The sequence below is a fragment of the Polyodon spathula genome, chromosome 24, assembly GCF_017654505.1.
Source record: "Polyodon spathula isolate WHYD16114869_AA chromosome 24, ASM1765450v1, whole genome shotgun sequence".
NCBI lineage: Eukaryota > Metazoa > Chordata > Actinopteri > Acipenseriformes > Polyodontidae > Polyodon > Polyodon spathula.
The window spans coordinates 24,215,585-24,236,670 of NC_054557.1; the positions used below are offsets into that span (position 1 = coordinate 24,215,585).

The window sequence follows — 21,086 nt, forward strand, 5'->3', positions numbered from 1 at the left end:
CAGATGGAAACAAATGCAAATGGATGGAGATGCAGATGGATCACATTAGTTTACTGTAAAACTACATCTTAGTTGGTGCTTATCTTGGCGAGAACCGAGTTCAAATTAGCATGAAGTTTTAACATCTACCATGTAATGGAAACCTGTTAATGTATTCGTCATGAGCCCAAAGTTTAAAATAAACTCTTCAGAGGAAAGCGACTTAGCAAGTCTACAAAAAGTTTCATGGATTTTAAATTTAAATTACATTTTAGAATTGCAATGTGGTCAGCTATTTTATGGGCTGATTATTCCCATATATAAGATAATACCCATATCCAAACCATTCCTTCATTGCAAATCAATCAAGCCCGGAAGATCATACAATAGCTGAAAAGCTAGCACTTGATTCAAACGACGCCTGTTTTGTTCTGCAGCTGTCTTCTTCTCTATCATACTTTTCTCATCATTGACAAGAATCTGAGCAGATGCTTTGTGGATCACATTTTTCCAGTGTTCAAAAATGTTCTTCCTTAGCAATGAATGTTGCAACTTTTTTGTATCACCACAAAACCCAACACTACATGTACTCCTTTGAAGTTTGAAACACCTTGCCTACTTCTTGCTTCTAAGTGTCTAACACTCGGCAAAAGATTTAGAAGTGAGTAGTTTTTTGAGATTTACGATTATACTGTATTTACAGTATAATCGTAAATATCGAAAAACTACTCACTTCTAAATCTTTTGTAGTCATTTTTGTATTACTTTAGTATAAATACATGTTAATTTGGATTAATATGTTGTTTTTTTCTGACTTTATGTGAACGAAAGGACACACATTTGCCCGTTTTCCCATTGGAAATAGTGATATTTTGAAATATCACTGTCATGATCACAAAAGCAAAGTTTGTGGGGAATAATAGCCATTTTCTATACTTTTGAGGCATAAGCAATTAGGAAATAATACTTACTACCCAGGAACAAAAAATATATATATATATATATATATATATATATATATATATATATATATATATATATATATATATATATAATATATATTGTTACACGGTGTTATGTATACCCCCTGTCCTCGGGAATGGACGCTTGCCTGTGTGGAGCAGCTGAGACCCGGGTTAGGAGCACGCCCACAAAATCCGTCTGAGAACACTGGCCTGCTGGCATTTCAAACACGCTGCGTCGTTTCTGAAACAGTACAAGATAAACAATAAGCCGTGCAGAGTTTTATATTTTGTGTTATTGTTTGTTTGTTTAGTTAAACGAGACTGCATACCAGTTTGTAAGGCGTGGACGATACAAAAAAAGTAAGTTACATTATTATTGATTTTTATTGATGATTAGTTGTTTGCGGCGCACGGGTGTGGCAGACCCTTTGTTTGCTAATGAACAGGCATGACGGGCATCAGCAAGACCGATTCAATTTAAAATGTAACAATTAAACTAAAAGGCGACGGGGAAAATCAATCGAAAATAAGGTAACGATGTTTTTATGTTTAATATTAATGACAACATATTGAGGCTTAGTGTGTTAGTTGGGTAGTTACATTTTTGAGGGGCAGGCAAACTACCGATATACCATAGTGTGTACAGTACACTGATCAACGAGGGACGCCTAAACTGACTATATATATATATATACATACATATACATACATATACACATACATACACATATTTGTGTATTTAGCAGGCACCTTTATCCAAGGCCACTTACAGAGGCTAAAGTATGTGTGAACTACAGTACAACGTCGCATATCCGACCCCCACTGTATTAGGGTATAGGCCAGGGCTTCTCAAACTCGGTCTTGGGGACCCCCTGTGGAGCTGGTTTTCGTTCCAACCTAGTTCTAAATTACTTAACTAGACACACAATTGAACTGATAATTTGCTAAATTAGACCTTTTTACTTGTTTTCAGCTCTTGAACAGTTGCATATTTCAAGTTAGCTATAACATCTGATAAGTAACTTGAACTCTGCAACTGTTTAAGAGCTTAAAACAAGTAAAGGAGGTCTAATTAAGCAATATCAGTTCAATTAAGGGTCTAGTAAGAAACTGAGAGCTCATTTGGAACAAAAACCAGCAGCCACATGGGGTCCCCAGGTCAGAGTTTGAGAAGCCCTGGTATAGGCGGATATGTGAAAGTAAGTTCCCTTTCAGTACGAAGATGGCCACTGTAGGGTCGCAGAATGAAGTGCAGAGATGATCGGAGACAATCGATCACACCGATCGTTGCATCAAAGGTTTATTGCAGTGGTCATCAAAATACAGAGCGCTCCGCAGAATAACAGTCACTTCATCAGTAACTAGTGTATTCTGCCGGGGTAAAGCACATACATGGGTTATATAGTTTCTACATAAGATTCCCTGCTCCTATCACACTATTTTGGCACTCAGCAGACAATTCATCCATCCATACCCCCTAAACTCATATACTCAACCAATAGAGGATAGCTGTGGGCATGATTGCCCCCTCCGTTGCGGTTGTTATGTTCACTTCAGCCTGGAATTTATGACCTAGCAAGCAAGCAGGCATTGCCCTTCTTCTACCATCCCCCCACTGCCCCTGGACATCTGACCCAACCTAATGATGTACTGAAACATTCTACCCTCCCCCCCTCCTTTCACAAATTCCTCACTAAACATTGTAAAACTGCACCCAAATGATTGGTGGTTGATCAAGTTATAATATTTTGGTTCCTTCACCACCAAACATTGTTTATGGGATATACGCCTGCCTATTGGCAGGTGTCTCTGAGTTCTTACGATCAAAGCTGCTGATAGGCCCCCTACTATCGATGACCTCCTCAGTCCTGCCTACCAAGGGGATAAAACCATCATGCACGGAAGTATCGACCTCTTTTCGCTTCTCTTGTTGGTACGGTAAGACAATCTGTGTTGCATTGAGCCCTTTTTATTACTTAAAAGGCGCTGTGTTGAGCTTTCTGCTAGTTCCCTTGCACTTCGTGCTGAAAGCTGGTTTGCCGCTTTCACGGAATCAGTAGCTCCTAAATCGTAGCCTTTTTACTTTTTCTAATTACTGCACCTTTCTGCACTTGCTCGCTTGTGTTGCAGGCTGCTTTGCTTTACTGTCTGTCGTCTGAGTCAACTGCCTGTGCAGTATTGATTTTAAAGGAGTGTGTGTGTGTGTGTTTTGACCCTTTTTACTTGGGAGAGTGCTGTTACTCCACCCAGGCTAGGCCTGCCTTGTCCCCATTGTCGAGTCAGCCCACGGTAAAAAAAACCCACTGGTCGGGGCCTTGTTGTTTTGATTGTGCTGCTTGCAGCCTGAACCAGCCGTGTATTCCTCACCAGGGCTAGCCACGTTGCTGGGTTGAGAAAATCTTTTGCTGGCTGTGTTGGCTCACCGCCGCGTGTGTTGGGGTCAGAGGCGACGTGTAGGCGACACCCCCCCAGATTTCTGCCAGGCAGTGGTTTAGCTGAAGTGCTGAAAAGATTATTTTTTTGGTGGCCTCAATACTCCTCTGTCAGTACCACTTTCAAATAGTAAACATGAGCCGGCTCTCACAACTGACCAATGACATGCTTGCTGTCTGCCAAAGCGTGTGTTTCAAATTTCTGTTTGTGATTGGGCTATTTACTGTTATTCATGAGAGGTTCAACCCTGAACTCTTCTGATTGGACAGTTCACACAGCTTTTACACTTTACAATACAAACGGACGCGCAACGTGACAGAACACTGAGTGAGAGATGTGAAGTATGGTGTGGCAACGGCAGGGGAAAGGAAAAATTATTTTAAAAAATTGTTATTTGTTTTGGTCTAAATGGCAGAAAACTGTTGATGAACTGTCTGAAGACAACAAGCTAGCAGCTACCACCAGCAGTCCTGCGTCATTCAAACGGTAATTAAATTAGTCGGGATTTGTGAGATTAAATATAATGGTTTGCTTTGCTTTGAACACAAAATGTTAATTAACAAAAAAGAACAACAATAAGTATGAATGAAATTATATATAGTTATTTTTATTTATTATCATAATGTGAAATTGAAATCTGATGCACATGTTAAAAGTAATTTGCTTTGTATTTTCTCTTTTTTTTTTTTTAATCAGAAGTGTTCTAAACTGAATACTTTTTAAAAACTATTTTGCACAACGGTGTATTTGGTCTATTGTTAAAAAAAAAAAAAAAAAAAAAAGTTTTTTTTTTTTTTTTTTTTTTTGAAAATAAAACGTCAATGCACAAATAAGAAATCGGGTTGCCAATTGCACCACTGTGATAATTTACCATTTTCATCTTCTCCCGAAATAAAATCCTGGCTATGCCCCTGCTGCCAAGGTATATTATTTAAAAATAAAATGATATATTTTTATGTTTGTCGTAAGGTAGAGAATATGTAAGTGTACAGTTTATTTCAAACCTTAACATAACCAAAGAGTGTCAGTCAGTGAAAATCTGTGCTATAACAGAGGGAATGTGATGTAGCCTGTACAATGGTAAAAAGACAACTACATTTGGAGTTTTTCTACAACAAAAAAAAAGCTAAGAGACAGAAAACCTGACCGCTCCAGAGACATTGTCTGTAAAGTTTGTGATGAGAGACAGAAACTGAACCTGACTTCTGTAGAATGTTGTTAACAGCACGTGTGTGATGATACTTCCATTGTCTGTAAAGTTTGTGATGAAAGATCTGGTAATGTTAGAAAGCTAGCTTCATGTTTACAGTAAAATGGTTAAAATCGTGCATCAGGTTTGAGCACGGTTTCGGGTTTTTTTTTTTTTTTTTTTTTGTGATGCTGTGCCCCACCAGTTTAAGCCACGAATCGCCTCTGGTTGGGGTTACAATCAAACAGACAGTGTGCTTTCCCCCATCTGTACTGTATTATTGCTGTATTGCTGTCAATCGCCCGTTGCGGCTTCGGCCTATGTGTCCCCCTGTTGTCCTCTACGTGCTGCCCAGGTGTGTGACCACACGGTTAGGGTAGGCGCCGTTGCATGCTGCCCCCGGTGTTTTTTTTTAAATACCACGGTGCATGCTCAGCCTGTGCTACTTCGGTACCATTGTGCGCACGGTGCTCATTGACACACAGTACCCGGTACAGGCAGTGCGCTGACGCTGCACGGTACACGATGCACGTGGTACTCGGTGCACTGCCATGGTGACTGCTGTTTTACTCTCACAACCTTGCTGTTGGGTGTGTGTATATGTGTTTTTCTCTACTGCCTTGAAGTTTAAAAAGAAAATGGAGTATGATTTCCACCGGGACTGCAGCGCCCCGCGGTTGTGCTGCATACGCCGGCTTGTTATAGGCCGCATACTCGGTGGGCTGGTAAAAAAAAAAAAAAAAAAAAAACTTGCATTGCTGTGGTAACTGTTATCTTTACCCACACAGCTTGCTGTGGTGTGTGTGAGTATTCATTTCTTTACTGCCTTGCAGTTAGAAATAAGTAAATAATAAACGTGATTCTTCCACGGGAGTCCAGCTCTGCTGTGTTCTGCTGTTGAGTTGAATCCGCTGGCTTGTTTCAGCCCGCCTACTCTTCACGCTGTTTAAAAAAAAAAAATCAAAGTTGCACAAGCTGCTGTGGTGACTGCTATTTTACCTTCACAAATTGCTGTTGTGTGTATTAGGACTGCAACGATAAAATCGAAAATTGATATTTTTATCAATTTTCCTCCATATTACGATCATCGATAATGGCAAAGTTTATTACATTTCTGGAATTAATAAACTAAATGTTGCACCAAACTTCCTGTATTGGCATTTAAATTATAGGATGCCACCAATATGTCTACTTGAAATACCGACACAAATACCCGGCACTAAGGTTCAAATTGCAGCGCAAAACTGATTTAGTTCTCTTCCGGTTCGTTTTCATAAATGAAAGATGATAACACGGTGGGTAGAAGTGCTCCTGAGCACACAATTGTTACATGGCCCAGTATGAAAAGCAAATACTGTCATCATTTCGGATTTTGGATGATTGGAGGACAGATTGAAAATAAAAAAAAAATGTTGCATGTAAATTATGCAAACGCGGACTCCCCTATAATTCAAATAAAACGAACATGGGAAGCCATTTGGAAAAACACCACCCACTTGAGTGCAGCGAAATACACGGTAAGGAGTAGGGATCAGCATCAGCTGGGCCTTCATGTCCTAAACAGCCACGAATGACAGCATCTTTTGAACAAACTTCTGCTGCTGCATTACCCGGTCAACGAAGTGAAGCAATTAAGAAATCTCTTGTAAAATTCATCTGTGAAGATATGAGATCCATCAGCATTGTCGAGGGTGATGGTTTCAGGGAATTTTGCAGTGAAATGGAGTCGAGATACCAAATTCCGAGTCGCACAACAATTTCAAAGAACACAGTTGTTCTTTGAAATTGTATGATACCACTCGTGCAAATGTAAAACAAATACTGCATGATTGTAAGGACATTGCTTTAACTACAGATGGTTGGACCTCCTTAGCCACCGATGCTTATGTTACCGTAACAGCGCATTGCATTACTGATTCTTGGGAACTGCAACATTTTGTTCTGCAAACCAAAGAGCTTCGAGGAAGTCACACAGCAGAAAATGTTGCAGAGTGTATTTCAGAAATTCTGGATGATTTTAATATACACGAGTCAGTAATTGCTGTCACTACTGATAATGCACTGAACTACGTCAACGCAGTAGAAAGATATCTCAATTTGATCAACATCCCGTGTGTGGCTCACACAATTAACTTTACTGTATGGAAGGGACTGAATACTGGACCGATCGAAAGAACACTTACCTGACTTAAAAGTTTGGCTGTCAATAGGTCACCAACTGACAAATGTCTTCTTGAGGATAAGCAAAAGTTGCTCAGCTTAAAAAATGACAATTTAATCAATGACTGTGTTACACGCTGGATCAGCACCTACAACATGATTTGCCAAACATCAGAACAACAGGTTGCAGTGGCCGCTGTAATCTTTGAAAAAAAGCTCTCGCATCTGGAGTTAACAACTAACGAATGGATGGTTGTTGAAAATATCCGTGAAACTCTGAAACCATTCAAAATGGCAACTGCTGCATTATTAACAGACAAATACCCCACAGCTTCAGTTGTTTTACCTCTTCAGCATATCCTGATCAATCAAGTTAAAAACTTTGCAGCATCTGAAATTTCTGTAATAAAGGAGATAAAAAACAAAATCTTCAATGATTTGAGTTTGAGGTACGACAAAGAAGAACGACAATCAACATTCATGCTTTTGAACAAAACGTTATTCTTTGACCCACGCTTTCACCGATTGATATTGATTTATCTGAACAAGAAAAGCGTCAAGTACAGAAGAAATTCAAACAGAAGTGATACAGCGTTTTGTAAATGAAACTGATTTGGTAAATGAACATGGCAGTTCTGAAAATAAAGCTAGCAGAAAAACTGCGCTGACTGTGATGGGTGACCTGTTTGGGGACACATACACCTACAGGCAAGAAGAAACAAAGAATTGCGAAATACAACTGATGCAGGAGATGGCAGGCTATGTCAAGGAGACACCGCTCTCAGCAGATAGCAATCCACTGGAATGGTGGAAAAAATCAGGCCTGAAATATCCACACCTTGCTCAACTGAACAAAAAATACCTGTGTGTGCCAGGCACATCTGTGCGCTCTGAACGTGTCTTTGACAGCAGGAAACATTGTAAATAAAAAGCGAGCAGCCCTGGATCCAGAGCGAGTCGACAGGCTTGTGTTCCTTGCAAACTTTTGGACTTTTACAATTCTGTGATCTAGTTGGATATTTCTTAAGGACAACACACAGTAAGTAACTGATTATACATTCACTTATATATTTTTTCATTTGAAAGTTTATATTTTGTGTACCTGGGTAATCATATATACACACTTCTTTTATAACGCATTTTTATTTTAGTTTGACATTTGACCATCATCCGGTGTTGCCATTACATGTTTTTCTAAACAGAGGGTTGCGAGATACTAAAACATTGTAAGAGTATACTATAGACGTGTCTTATTTTGTATTGTATGTAAAACAAAAATAACTCTAAATATCAATTTTTTTATCGATTGATTTGATATTGTGGGTTCAATTATCGATTTCAGTTTTCAAGTTAACCTGACACCCCTAGTGTGTATATGTGTTTTTCTTTACTGCCTTGCAGTTTAAAAAGTAATGGCAGTGTGATTCCTCTACCGTGACCCAACTCTGCAGGGTCCCGCTGTTGAGTTGAATCAGCAGGTTTTTTTTAGCACACCTAATTGGCGCACTTCGTCACCCGTCTGGCATGGTGAATGTGTTTCTCCCATAGCTGAATGGCTGTGTGATTAAGCCTGTATTTTTTCCTATTGCTGCCTTTGCAGTTTAAAAAAGCAGTACACTTTTATTCCTGCCTAACATCCTTGAGCCTGCGCTCGACTCTATACGCTATGCGCTGCCACATTGTGTGACTGGACGCGGTCCAAGACCAGGTTACCGCCACTCTGCACCATGGATCACAACAGTGCGCTCCCCTGTACTGCTGTCCTGATTGTCTACTGCAGCCACTCGAGCCTGTGTATCCACCCTGGTATATGCTATGTGCTACCCCGGGTTGTGTTGACTTCACGCAGTTAAGGCTTGGGCGCCTGTCGGTGCTTTGGCGTCCTCTGTGTTTAGATGCTCCATGTCTTGGTTCTTAGCGCTGCAGGATGTCAGTAACACCAGTAGTGTATTTTACCTCGTTCAGTGTCCTCGGTGTGTCTGCACCCTTGGTGCCTGAGTGCTTCTATACACGGCTGAGCCATATGCGGCTTTGGGAGCCCCTGGCCAGACAGCACTAACTCTCCCTGTTTCGACTTGGATCGAGGGTGCTCCTTGTCTTGTGCCAGAAACTACTGGGACTGATAGCCGCAGCAAAATAAGCCATCGAGCTGGGCTTACTGCGCCTGCTGCAAGCGTGGCTCAATGCGTTTCACCAAGCACGATAGACACCGTCGGCTGACAGTGTGCCTTGCGTGTTCAGCGGCCCTGCGCTGGTGGAGTGGTGCGCAACAAACATGTCTTGATTCAGACGGACAACACATCAGTGGTGGCGTATGTCAACCACCAATGTGGCCTTCTGTCCCTGGGACTGCATCACCTCACCTTCAGGCTTTTGACTTGGGCCCAGTGGAACTTGCTGTCACTTCGGGCGATGCATGTCCCAGGTGTGGACAATTGGGCAGTGGACCTTCTCTTGAGGGAGGGTCCGCACCAGTCGGAGTGACGGCTCCACCATCAGGTGGTGGAGCGCATTTGGGAATGGTTCGGGAAGGTGCAGGTCAACCTCGGTGGAGATGACACATTGCCCCCTGTGGTCTAGCCCACATATGGCCTAGATCGCTTCTTTACGCGTTCCTGTCTCTGCCATTACTCCCGGACCTTCCTCGAAAAGGTCTGGTCAGAGAAGACATCAGTTCTCCTAGTGGCCCCCAGGTGGCCCAGAAGAATCTGGTTCTCGACCCTGTGCCAGCTATTGAACAGCCCACCCTGGGAGATCCCGCTTCGCCTGAAAAGCCTTAAAGCTGGTCAGCCTTAGGGCTGTCTGACACTGTTGTGGGTACCTTGCAGAATGCTAGGGCGCATTCCATGAAATATTTCCAGAATTGGTGCCAGACTAATAGTCATGACCCAGTCTCTTGCCCCATGCCTGTCATCTTGCAGTTTCTGCAAAATCTGCTTGAGGCTGGTAGATCACCTTCCACACTGAAGGTATACATAGGAGCTGTTTCAGCTTGCCATGCCCACATTGACTTGGTGTCCACGGGTGCTCATTTTCTGGCTACCCGGTTTCTCCGAGGCGCTCAGCGGTCACGCCCTCCTAAGAGGGCTACTCTCCCTGAATAGAGCCTTGGGGTTGTACTGGAGGGTCTCACACAGGCCCTATTTGTGCCTATATACTTGAGTTGAAGTATCTGTCCGTGAAGACAGCCTTCCTCTTGGCTATCACCTCCGCAAAGCGGGTTAGTGAGCTGCAGGCGCTGTCTGTGCATAGCTCCTGCATGCGTATTTGCGATGATGGTAACAGAGTGTTACTGCGTGCGTGTTTTCCTCCCCAATTGTTAGAGTTGTGGCTATAACTCTTTAGCTGTAAAGGTTACAGGTACATGTCATATATTAAATGGATGTGCACACACTAGGCTTTCATAAAAAAAGAGAAATAGTCTGAAACTCACTCTGTTCAATACAAAAAACACAGAAAAAGGGAGACGCTGTTTAGAAAAAAAAAAACATTTAGTGTTTGTAAGCTCAAATCTGACCGTGCACAATGAAACTTCAACATGTAGGGAACATGGACATTTTTTTTTTATTGGATACAATATAAAGGAATTATGGCCATATATATAAAAGGGACTGTGGCAGGGCAAAAGCCCTGCACATGTAAATAATGTATTAAGTTTGGCAGGGGTAGGATTAAATTCAACTATGCCAAATCCATGTGCGGAATGTGGCTGCCACATGGTATAAAAAGGAGCTGGAACGCCAGTTCTGTTGGTCTTGTTTCAGCAAGCATGCAGTATCACTACTGGGTGGTGGTGGGAGGGTGGGTGAGTGAGTGGGTGTAATTAATTTAGGAGATTTTGATCCCACAGTTTATTTTAGTGCGTCACAGAGTAGGTTCTGGAGCGGGACCTCCCTTTTAGTGGGAGCAGCGCTAAGACAGTGTTTGGGAAACTTGTTTTTAGCTGTTTTCTCACTGCGTTGTTTTGGAGTTATTATTTTGATTACATTCTGTTTATGTATGTCCTCCTGCACTAGGGCTGTCATTGCTGGTACCCTAGTGGCAGCCACCTGTCCCTGCAACTGTGTTTATTTATAATAAAACCTGGACGCTGAGTGGCGTTGTCAACTGCATCCCTCTGTCTCTCTCTCATCATTCAGCGGACACCCACAACAAAAGTAGCAGGTACCAAGACCCCCCCCTCCCCCAAATAAAAAAATGAAACTGATTAATTGAAAATGCACAAAAAAAACACAAAATAAAAAAAACACATTCAAATTATTCGTCCCAGGCACACGATGGGGCTGTTCACTGTGACTTGAATAGCCAGCAAGGTGGCAACCAGGGCTACATAACCCTAAACAGCTTTATATATATAAATTGGGAAATAGGTCCTTGTTCCTTCGGTGTCGCCATTTCCCTTCTTTGTGTGAAAATGTTTGTTTACTGCAATGAGGTAGTCCTGGGTATGGTCATGGTGATCATTCTGCGCAGATTCTACGCAAATCTGTCCAACATTGCTAATTGCGTGAACTCAGTTGGAAACAATGTCACCAGGTCACGCAGCTAAGGGCTTCAGAGGCTGTACAGCCATGCAGCTTTGTGAGGGCTGAGGGATACTGTGCTGGACAGCCGCGGCTTCAAAACAACAGAGGAGCACTATGAGTGCAAGAGGGGTGCAGAGAATGACGTGCAGTTATTAGGGACCGTGTACTAGCACCTAGGATGGGGGTGTGAATAACACGGAAAATGAGCTAAGTATTGTAAATGACATATTGTAAATGACATTTGCTTTAAAAGTTTAAAATGGGACTAGTAAAACTGTTACATCCCGTAACTAAACAGATTCATCTTAAACAGCCTAGAAGTTACTGAAATAACTTTTTGCATAATTTATTTTCCATTCTAATGATGGAACCTTATAGGATCAAAGGAAAATGTAGATACAGACATTAATTTCCAAAACAACTGGCAGATGTAAGCAGGGTACATTGCTATAGTTATGTTCTGTATGTGTCTGTGTGTATATATATATATGTATGTATGTATGTATGTATATGTGTAGAGTATTCCTTAATCTGTTGATTTATAAAATGCATTTTTGAAAATATACTTCATATTTATTATTTTCTTTTGCTGGGCTGTGTGCCTTATTTGATCTGTCATTATAACACTTGAGGATCATGAAGGGAACTTCAATTGCTTAATATCTTTTCTGCTGTCAGAATTCAGAAAAGACAGTCCACGCTCCTTCTGCATAGACCGGTGACGTCAGGCAGTAGAACAATCACCGTAAACGGCACCCTCTGACTTCAGTGCCGCAGCAACGTTCCAAGAAATTAATAAGGTCATCTACAGGAAATACACAAGCGTGGCTGTCTCTTGTAGTGCCAGAGTAAAAAGAGTTCAAAGGCCATGGTTCAAAGGCTAGGTCACAGGCGGGATATTCAACATTGGGTGGACCCTAAACGGTTGGTTAAGTATTTGCTAATCAGGAGACGGTCGTTCTGGATTTATATTTTAAAATCTATCGAACCACATGAACTTAAAGAAACATTAGATCTCAGTCGATATCTCTGACATGTTAACAGTTTTAACAATTTGATAATGAATCTGTATGTACCCTTCATAAACAAACCCCCCCCCCCCCCCCCCCCCAAAAAAAAAAAAAGAAAAAAGCTGAAATGGTTGACAGTTGTAAATACTTGTATATTTGGAAAAGTACACAATAAAGAACTTCACATGTAATTCCGTGTCAACATGAAAACAATCATGGTTATGTGGATTTAGACCTGACCCTTATAGGATCAGTCCATGTCAGATCAGTCACTCTCGAAACAGAAGGTTCATGAATGTTGATATAAATATGTATGAATGAAAAAAGAATGGCAATCTGAAACAAAAGATTATCAAAATAATTGTAACTATTAATTACTGACAGTTATTTTTATAATATGTTTCAGGTTGCTATTATTTCTTGTATTATATTTAATGAGTTAATAAACTTCCAGCCATAATATTGTTATTACTATTATTATTATTTTCTGTTATGCAGCATTCATTGGGTTTCCATGTGGGTCACTTTACACGTGAAATGGCGATGCGCGTGCACGTTTGGGAGAATTACTCGGGTAAGTCAGGTTTGTGGCTGAAAAAAACGGCTAAAAAGAGGAATGGGATAAATCTCAATTTCTCGTGTAAATGATGAAACACACGGAAAATCCACGCCCAGTTTCGCACGGAAATCGTATTTCACGTGTAAATGTTAATGAGCGTGTTTTATTCTTAACTATAAATATTGCAAGGGAGCAGGTCAGTTGTTACTGTGGATTCCAAGATGGCAGAAAGTAGTGGCTGATGGGTGATTTTATGGTCAGCACCTTAATGATAATGCGGGTGGCTTTTTTTATTATTGTTTTTTCTGTGTCTGGACTGTCATAATGTGTCATCTCTTGTGGGTTTACAGTTATGCCATGAACTGCGTTATGCCCTTGTAGTATTAAAGCAGTTGTTTGAGAATACCCTTGCTGTAAAAACTAAGCTAAAGTTAAACGCGAAGAGCAAGTGAGCTGCTTAAATGTAACTGAATTAAATCCTGTCCTTTTTTTTTGTTTGTTTTTGATCCCAGCAATGACAACGCATGTCTGCCCTCCACATTAATAAATATAACTGGATGCATGAGCCAGCTTGATCACCCAAAACAGCGCAGCAAACATCCAGTAAGTTGTTGATGCCCTCTCTGAACTGACCAAATAAAACTGCAAATTAGCGTATTGATTGTGTTTTATTTGTTTTCATCATTAACATGTAACACAACGGTAAATCCAACACAACTTAAAAAAAAAAAATTTAAAAAAAGGAGAGATTCTCTGACTGCATGAGACTCCTCAGATCGCTGCTGTCCAACTGAAACTGGCGGCTGAGGTAACCTTCACAGTTGCCAAGTCCGCTTATAACAAGCGGAATCGGTCTTGTTTTTAGCATTAGTGCCAATCTGCTTAAATCCACATTTCTTTTAACCATCCATCATAGAATATCAAAACAATTTTTTCGCGATTTGTGTAACTTAAAAACTGAATCAGTAAAAGAAAAGCAATAGGCAAGTCTAAGTTAATAAACTATAATGATAAAGTAACAGACAAAGTAACGTTAATAAATTGTCAAACTAACTTTAATAAACTGTCAAACTAAATAAACACAGCACCCTGCCCTACACACGTTACAAAATGCAGCAGCAGTATACAAGACATGCACATTATTTAAGAGAATGGTGAAGCAACTCTCCAGAAAAGGAAACCCCAAGTTGCTCGGCAACTTGTGTCTGATTTCAAGTTTTTTTTTAAGAGCTTGAACAATTTCCAACTTTTTGTAGCAAGAGAAACAGCGGCGCATTTCACTGTTTGTTTACCTGGTATTTTGTAGCGATGAGCTGCACTCGTAAAAATCAGAGTACAAAAGAACTCACTGATAGGGTGGCGGTTCTGTACAGATTAAATAAACCAGTCAGTGTGCCTCGAGACACACTCACGATGACAAGTCATATTTGAAAAGACTGAATAGACCATTTTAATTTGTTTGATAATGATGAGTTCTCAGCTTACACAGTTAAAATCGCTGTCTGTGCCAAGAAGGTGTTCTCATTTAGCTGGAGCATTTACAATGGGAAAAATCCTCCTCACCACAAGGATGTTCCCTTAAGCGAAGTGTTCTCTTAGGAGGTGGTCCTATATGCTGACTACTGTATATATCTTCCAAATCTGAAACAAATGTTAGAACATGTTGCACAAATGAAATCCGCAATAAATAATATATGGAATGGATACATTGTGTAAACCTTTTCAACAGATAAAATACTCTGGTATTGTGAACTTATTATCAGAATTTTATATTCCTTCAAAAGGAAAGCCACCCCTACTATTAAGGTTTTGTTGGCCCCTTAAATTGCTTTAATAGCACTGTATTTAAATAAAAAATACTTATTTTTTCAGCAACTACTAAACAGAATCGTGTGTGCTGCCATGGACAGTGTGAAGATGGAATCTGTCCAGATTAAAGAGGAGTTCCCTGAACTTGAACCTGTCCCCATTAGAGTGGAGTTCTCTGGGCTGGCTTCCCTTCCCATTAAACAGGAGCAATGTGAAAGCAGTCAGACAGAGGTCTCTGACATAAAAGCTGAGCACAATGAATGGGAGATCCACCAGACAGAACCCCTTCCTGTTAAACAAGAGGAGGTGCTGGAAGCTGTCTGTCTTAAATGGGAGCCCCATGAAGTAAAGTTTGACCACATGGAAACATGGAATGAAGAATCCAAGGACTTCAAACCAAATATCCCTGAGCTGGAGCCTGTACGCCTGCGGGAGTGTAGCGTGGTGCTGGAGAGAATCTGCGTGAGAGAACAAGATGCTGGAGAGGAAGGCTTTCCCAACAGCACGCAAGGATGTGGAAAGGAAGATGAGTGCTTGCATTCAGAATGCAGTCTAGCAGGTGAGTGACTCCCAGTAGCTGTGACATTGTCGTTCTAGATTGCATGATATCCACCATGTGATTGAAAGGGAACAAGCATGTTGGTTACATTACTAGCTATTTGTTTTTCCTGTACCACTCCAACCAGTTCCAGATAGGACTCAGTACTGGTGAACTTCAGATAGAAGTAACCTTTATTTTTATTTATATGTTGCGCCTTTCATAGTGGACCACCATCACAGCGCTTTCCAAGATATGAGACTAGGGTGTGTGAACTTTGCATCAGCTGCAGAGTCACTTACAACAGAGGAGGTTAAGTGACTTGCTCAAGGTCACATAATGAGTCAGTGGCTGAGCTGGGATTTGAACCGGGGACTTGCTGGTTACAAGCCTGTATAACCAATATAACAGATATAATGCTGCCATTGCTCTGGGAGGGGGGAATTATACCAAGGGGATGAAACACTAAAGTACTATATATATCATTAGGGGGCTGTGTGGTCCAGCGGTTATGAAAATGGGCTTGTAACGAAGAGGTCCCCAGTTCAAATCCCAGCTCAGCCACTGACTCATTGTGTGAACAAGTCATTTAATCTCCTTATGCTCCGTTTTCTGGTGAGACGTTGTTGTAAGTGACTCTGCAACTGATTCATAGTTCACACACCCTAGTCTGGTATCTTGTAAAGCGCTTTATGATGGTGGTCCATTACGAAAGCTGCTATATAAAAATAGATTATTATTATTATTATTATTTATTATTATTATTATTGTTATTATTATTATAAAAAAAAATGTTCATTGTAAAAATATGGATATTTTTGTAAATGCGTAACGTAATGCTATTATGCTATTATAAAAAGATATAATTGTAGCGTGTGTTAGAGGAAATAGACCTGAAACATTACAGGAGATCTTTTTAGGCATGTTTTGAAAGATTTTTGAAGGCAGTCTTATAAGGACATAAGAACATAAGAAAGTTTACAAACGAGAGGAGGCCATTCGGCCCATCTTGCTCGTTTGGTTGTTAGTAGCTTATTGATCCCAAAATCTCATCAAGCAGCTTCTTGAAGGATCCCAGGGTGTCAGCTTCAACAACATTACTGGGGAGTTGATTCCAGACCCTCACAATTCTCTATGTAAAAAAGTGCCTCCTATATTCTGTTCTGAATGCCCCTTTGTCTAATCTCCATTTGTGACCCCTGGTCCTTGTTTCTTTTTTCAGGCTGAAAAAGTCCCTTGGGTCGACACTATCAAAACCTTTTAGAATTTTGAATGCTTGAATTAGGTCGCCACGTAGTCTTCTTTGTTCAAGACTGAACAGATTCAATTCTTTTAGCCTGTCTGTATATGACATGCCTTTTAAACCCGGAATAATTCTAGTCGCTCTTCTTTGCACTCTTTCTAGAGCAGCAATATCTTTTTTATAGCGAGGTGACCAGAACTGAACACAATATTCAAGATGAGGTCTTACTAATGCATTGTACAGTTTTAACATTACTTCCCTTGATTTAAATTCAACACTTTTCACAATGTATCCGAGCATCTTGTTAGCCTTTTTTATAGCTTCCCCACATTGTCTAGATGAAGACATTTCTGAGTCAACAAAAACTCCTAGGTCTTTTTCGTAGATTCCTTCTCCAATTTCAGTATCTCCCATATGATATTTATAATGTACATTTTTATTTCCTGCGTGCAGTACCTTACACTTTTCTCTGTTAAATGTCATTTGCCATGTGTCTGCCCAGTTCTGAAACTTGTCTAGATCATTTTGAATGACCTTTGCTGCTGCAACAGTGTTTGCCACTCCTCCTATTTTTGTGTCGTCTGCAAATTTAACAAGTTTGCTTACTATGCCAGAATCTAAATCATTAATGTAGATTAGGAATAGCAGAGGACCTAATACTGATCCCTGTGGTACACCGCTGGTTACCACACTCCATTCTGAGGTTTTTCCTCTAATCAGTACTTTCTGTTTTCTACATGTTAACCACTCCCTAATCCATGTACATGTGTTTCCTTGAATCCCAACTGCGTTCAGTTTGAGAATTAATCTTTTGTGCGGGACTTTGTCAAAAGCTTTCTGGAAATCTAAATAAATCATGTCATATGCTTTGCAATTATCCATTATCGATGTTGCATCCTCAAAAAAATCAAGCAAGTTAGTTAGACATGATCTCCCTTTCCTAAAACCATGTTGACTGTCTCCCAGGACCCTGTTACCATATAGGTAATTTTCCATTTTGGATCTTATTATAGTTTCCATAAGTTTGCATATAATAGAAGTCAGGCTTACTGGTCTGTAGTTACCTGGTTCAGTTTTGTTTCCCTTTTTGTGGATCGGTATTACGTTTGCAATTTTCCAGTCTGTCGGTACCACCCCTGTGTCAAGAGACTGCTGCATGATCTTGGTTAGCGGTTTGTAAATTACTTTTTTCATTTCTTTGAGTACGACTGGGAGGATCTCATCCGGCCCAGGGGATTTGTTTATTTTAAGAGCTCCTAGTCCCTTTAACACTTCTGCCTCAGTTATGCTAAAGTTATTTAAAACTGGATAGGAACTGGATGACATGTGGGGCATGTTGTCAGTATCTTCCTTTGTAAAAACTTGTGAAAAGTAATCATTTAATATATTTGCTATTTTTTTTTCTTCATCTACGATTTTGTCATTTGTATCTCTTAAACATTTAATCTCCTCTTTGAATGTTCTCTTGCTGTTGTAATATTGGAAAAACATTTTGGAATTGGTTTTAGCTCCCTTAGCAATGTTCATTTCTATTTCTCTCTTGGCCTTTCTAACTTCCTTTTTGACTTGCGTTTGCAGTTCTGTGTACTCTTTCTGCGTACTTTCTTTTTGGTCCTTTTTTAATGCTCTGTAAAGTGCCTTTTTTCGCTGAATATTTTTTTTAATTGATCTATTAAACCATTTTGGCAATTTAGTTTTACATTTAGATTTGTCTACTTTAGGGATATAATTGTTTTGCGCCTCTAGTACTACATTTTTGAAGAACAACCATCCTTCTTCTGTGGGTGTTTTCTCTATTTTACTCCAATCTACTTCTGTTAGTCTCTGTTTCATACCTTCATAGTTTGCTTTTCTAAAATTGTAAACCTTAGCTTTAGTCATTACTTTTGGGGATTTAAAAAACACTTCAAATGAGACCATGTTGTGGTCTGAGTTTGCCAGTGGTTCTCTGACCTCTGTTTTAGTTATTCTATCTTCGTTATTTGAAAAGACTAAATCAAGACATGCCTCCCCTCTAGTCGGTGCCTTGACAAATTGTGTTAGGAAGCAGTCATTTGTCATTTCCACCATTTCTATTTCATCCTTCGCGCTACCCACCAGGTTTTCCCATTTTATCTGGGGGAAGTTGAAATCCCCCATTAGTATGGCTTCTCCTTTGCTACACGCATTTCTAATGTCATTGTATAACAGATTATTGTGCTCACCGTCTGAATCTGGCGGTCTATAGCATGCTCCTATTATTATGCCCTTTGAATTTTTGTCCGTTATTCTGACCCATATTGATTCGGTTTTATTTTCTTTTTCTAGGTTTAACACCTGGGCTTCAAGACTGTTTATGTATAGAGCTACCCCTCCTCCTCTTCTGTCCTGCCTGTCTTTCTTATACAGTGTATACCCACAAATATTATATTCGTCCCCATCACTCTCAGACAACCAAGTTTCTGTAACACCTATCACATCATAGTTGCCTGTTAGTGCAGTAGCTTCAAGTTCTAGAATTTTGTTTCTGATACTTCTAGCATTTAGATAAATACATTTAATGGTTGTCTTACCTGAGTTGTTGTTCTTGTTTTGATGCAGTCTCCCTTCTGTTTTTTTGTTGATTTCTCCCCCCTTCCTTTCTAGTTTAAGTGCTTCTGAACCTGCTCGAGGATCTTTTCTCCGAGTAGACATGAAATGAAACTGCTAGTAAAACCAAGAAGGGATCAAACTGCTATGCAAAGGGAGGCTTATTTCCATCCCTGTCTAAGCCTGCAAGCAGTCCCTCTTACTTTCTTTCTTGTTCATATTTTTAGGTTCCAGTCCAGAAACTAAAGTGAGGGCGGGCGGTGGAGAATATCCTGATTGTGGGAAAGGTTTCACCCAGTTGGGGCATTTTAAAATGCACCAGCGAAATCACACAGGAGAGAAACTGTATTGCTGCTCTGACTGTGGGAAGAGTTTCAGTAGGTCAGGAGACATGAAAGCACACCAACGAACTCACACAGGAGAGAAACCGTATCCCTGCACTCGCTGTGGGAAGAGTTTCAGTCAGTCAAACAACCTTGTTTCACACCAGCGAATACACACAGGAGAGAAACCATATCGCTGCTCTGACTGTGGGAAGCGATTCACTCAGTCAAACAACCTTGTTTCACACCAGCGAATTCACAGAGGAGAGAAACTGTGTTGCTGCTCTGATTGTGGGAAGAGTTTTAGTCGGTCAGGGACCCTGAAAGCACACCAGCAAATTCACACAGGCGGGAAAACATATTGTTGCTCTGACTGTGGGAAGAGTTTCAGCCATTCAAACAGCTTTATTTTCCACCAGCGAATTCACACAGGAGAGAAACCGTATCGCTGCTCTGACTGTGGAAAGAGTTTCAGTGTTTCAGGACAACTGACAATACACCAGCGAATTCACACAGGAGTTCAACCATATCACTGCTCTGACTGTGGGAAGAGTTTCAGTCAGTCAGCCAGCCTTAAAAAGCACCAGCGAATTCACACAGGAGAGAAACCGTATCACTGCTCTGACTGTGGGAAGAGTTTCAGTTGCTCGGGAAACCTGAAAGCACACCAGCGAATTCACACAGGAGAGAAACAGCATCACTGCTCTGACTGTGGGAAGAGTTTCCGTCTTAAACAAAGCCTTCAAAAACACCAGCGAATTCACACAGGTGAGAAACCGTATCGCTGCTCTGACTGTGGGAAGAGTTTCAGTCGGTCAGACAGCCTTGTTTCACACCAGCGAATTCACACAGGAGAGGAACCGTATCGCTGCTCTGACTGTGGGAAGAGTTTCCGCTTTAAACAAGGCCTTCAGAAACACCAGCAAAGTCACAGAGGAGAGAAACCTTAAAGACTATGTTCTATGGGACGTTTCTGTCATGAGGAAAAAAATGTTAACCTAGCATTATGAATCTGAAATAAAAACACTTTGGAAATGTGAAAAAACGCCAAGTTATCAAAAGTGTCTTTAAAGTAGAGCTATCAAAAACACAAGCCAAGTTTCAAGAAACCATTGGGGCAACTTTTCCCAGCAAAAAGCAAATAGGCACAACTGTAAAACCAGTGGGGTGCCAAGGTTGCCCCAGTTGTTTCTTCTAACCTGTATAAAAAACGCAAGCTAAGTTAGAAGAAACAATTGGGGCAACCTTGGCCCCCACCCTTGGCTTGGTGCTGGCCAAGGTGTTTTTTGTTTCTGATCTATAAATACACAACAAGCAATGCCATGGATGAGTATTGAGGGCTTGTGGTTGTCTGTATTTTCATCGTGTTTAACTACTTCCCTTTTAAAATGACTGAGTACTGTTTAATGTGTTTTGGTTTCTGAATTAAAACTGAGAAATGTGTTAATTGTGAAATTAATTCATAAAGGAGAGGCAAAAAGTTGAGCGAAAACCAGAAGCCCAAATATAATGTGTAAGGGAATATAACGTATGGTCTCTGAGAGAGTTCCTTTTTTTTTTTTTTTAAGAGAAAAACCTTCCAACTGAAAGCATTTAAAAAACCTCAAAAGCAGCACAGATCTAAAGATCAGTTCATTTTCTCAAGAAACACTATGCTGTACTGCCTCCCCTGTTCTGTGCAGTTAGCAAAAAGACACCGGCAACAATTGCACCGCCATAATGTTAGAAAGTGGTACGTGGTGAGATTGTGGTACCGGTTCAGTCAGTTGCGATGTGATGGGTGT

General features: G+C 40.6%; 1 protein-coding gene across 1 annotated transcript; it reads left to right on the plus strand.

Moving 5' to 3' along the window:
• The first annotated feature begins 1,153 nt into the window (after nt 1-1,153).
• LOC121298816 (zinc finger protein 883-like) lies at nt 1,154-20,385 on the plus strand. Its single transcript, XM_041226049.1, has 4 exons — nt 1,154-1,304; nt 13,334-13,424; nt 14,694-15,189; nt 19,207-20,385. Exons 2-4 carry the CDS (start codon nt 13,383-13,385, stop codon nt 20,250-20,252), a joined length of 1,584 nt encoding a protein of 527 aa, XP_041081983.1. The 5' UTR covers nt 1,154-1,304; nt 13,334-13,382; the 3' UTR covers nt 20,253-20,385.
• The last annotated feature ends 701 nt before the right edge of the window (nt 20,386-21,086 follow it).

Coding starts and splice junctions, on each gene's coding strand:
- LOC121298816 (XM_041226049.1), top strand. CDS start 13,383: ATGAGCCAGCTTGATCACCCAAAACAGCGCAGCAAACATCCA. Junction 13,425..14,693: donor AACAGCGCAGCAAACATCCA/GTAAGTTGTTGA, acceptor TTATTTTTTCAG/CAACTACTAAACAGAATCGT. Junction 15,190..19,206: donor TTCAGAATGCAGTCTAGCAG/GTGAGTGACTCC, acceptor TCATATTTTTAG/GTTCCAGTCCAGAAACTAAA.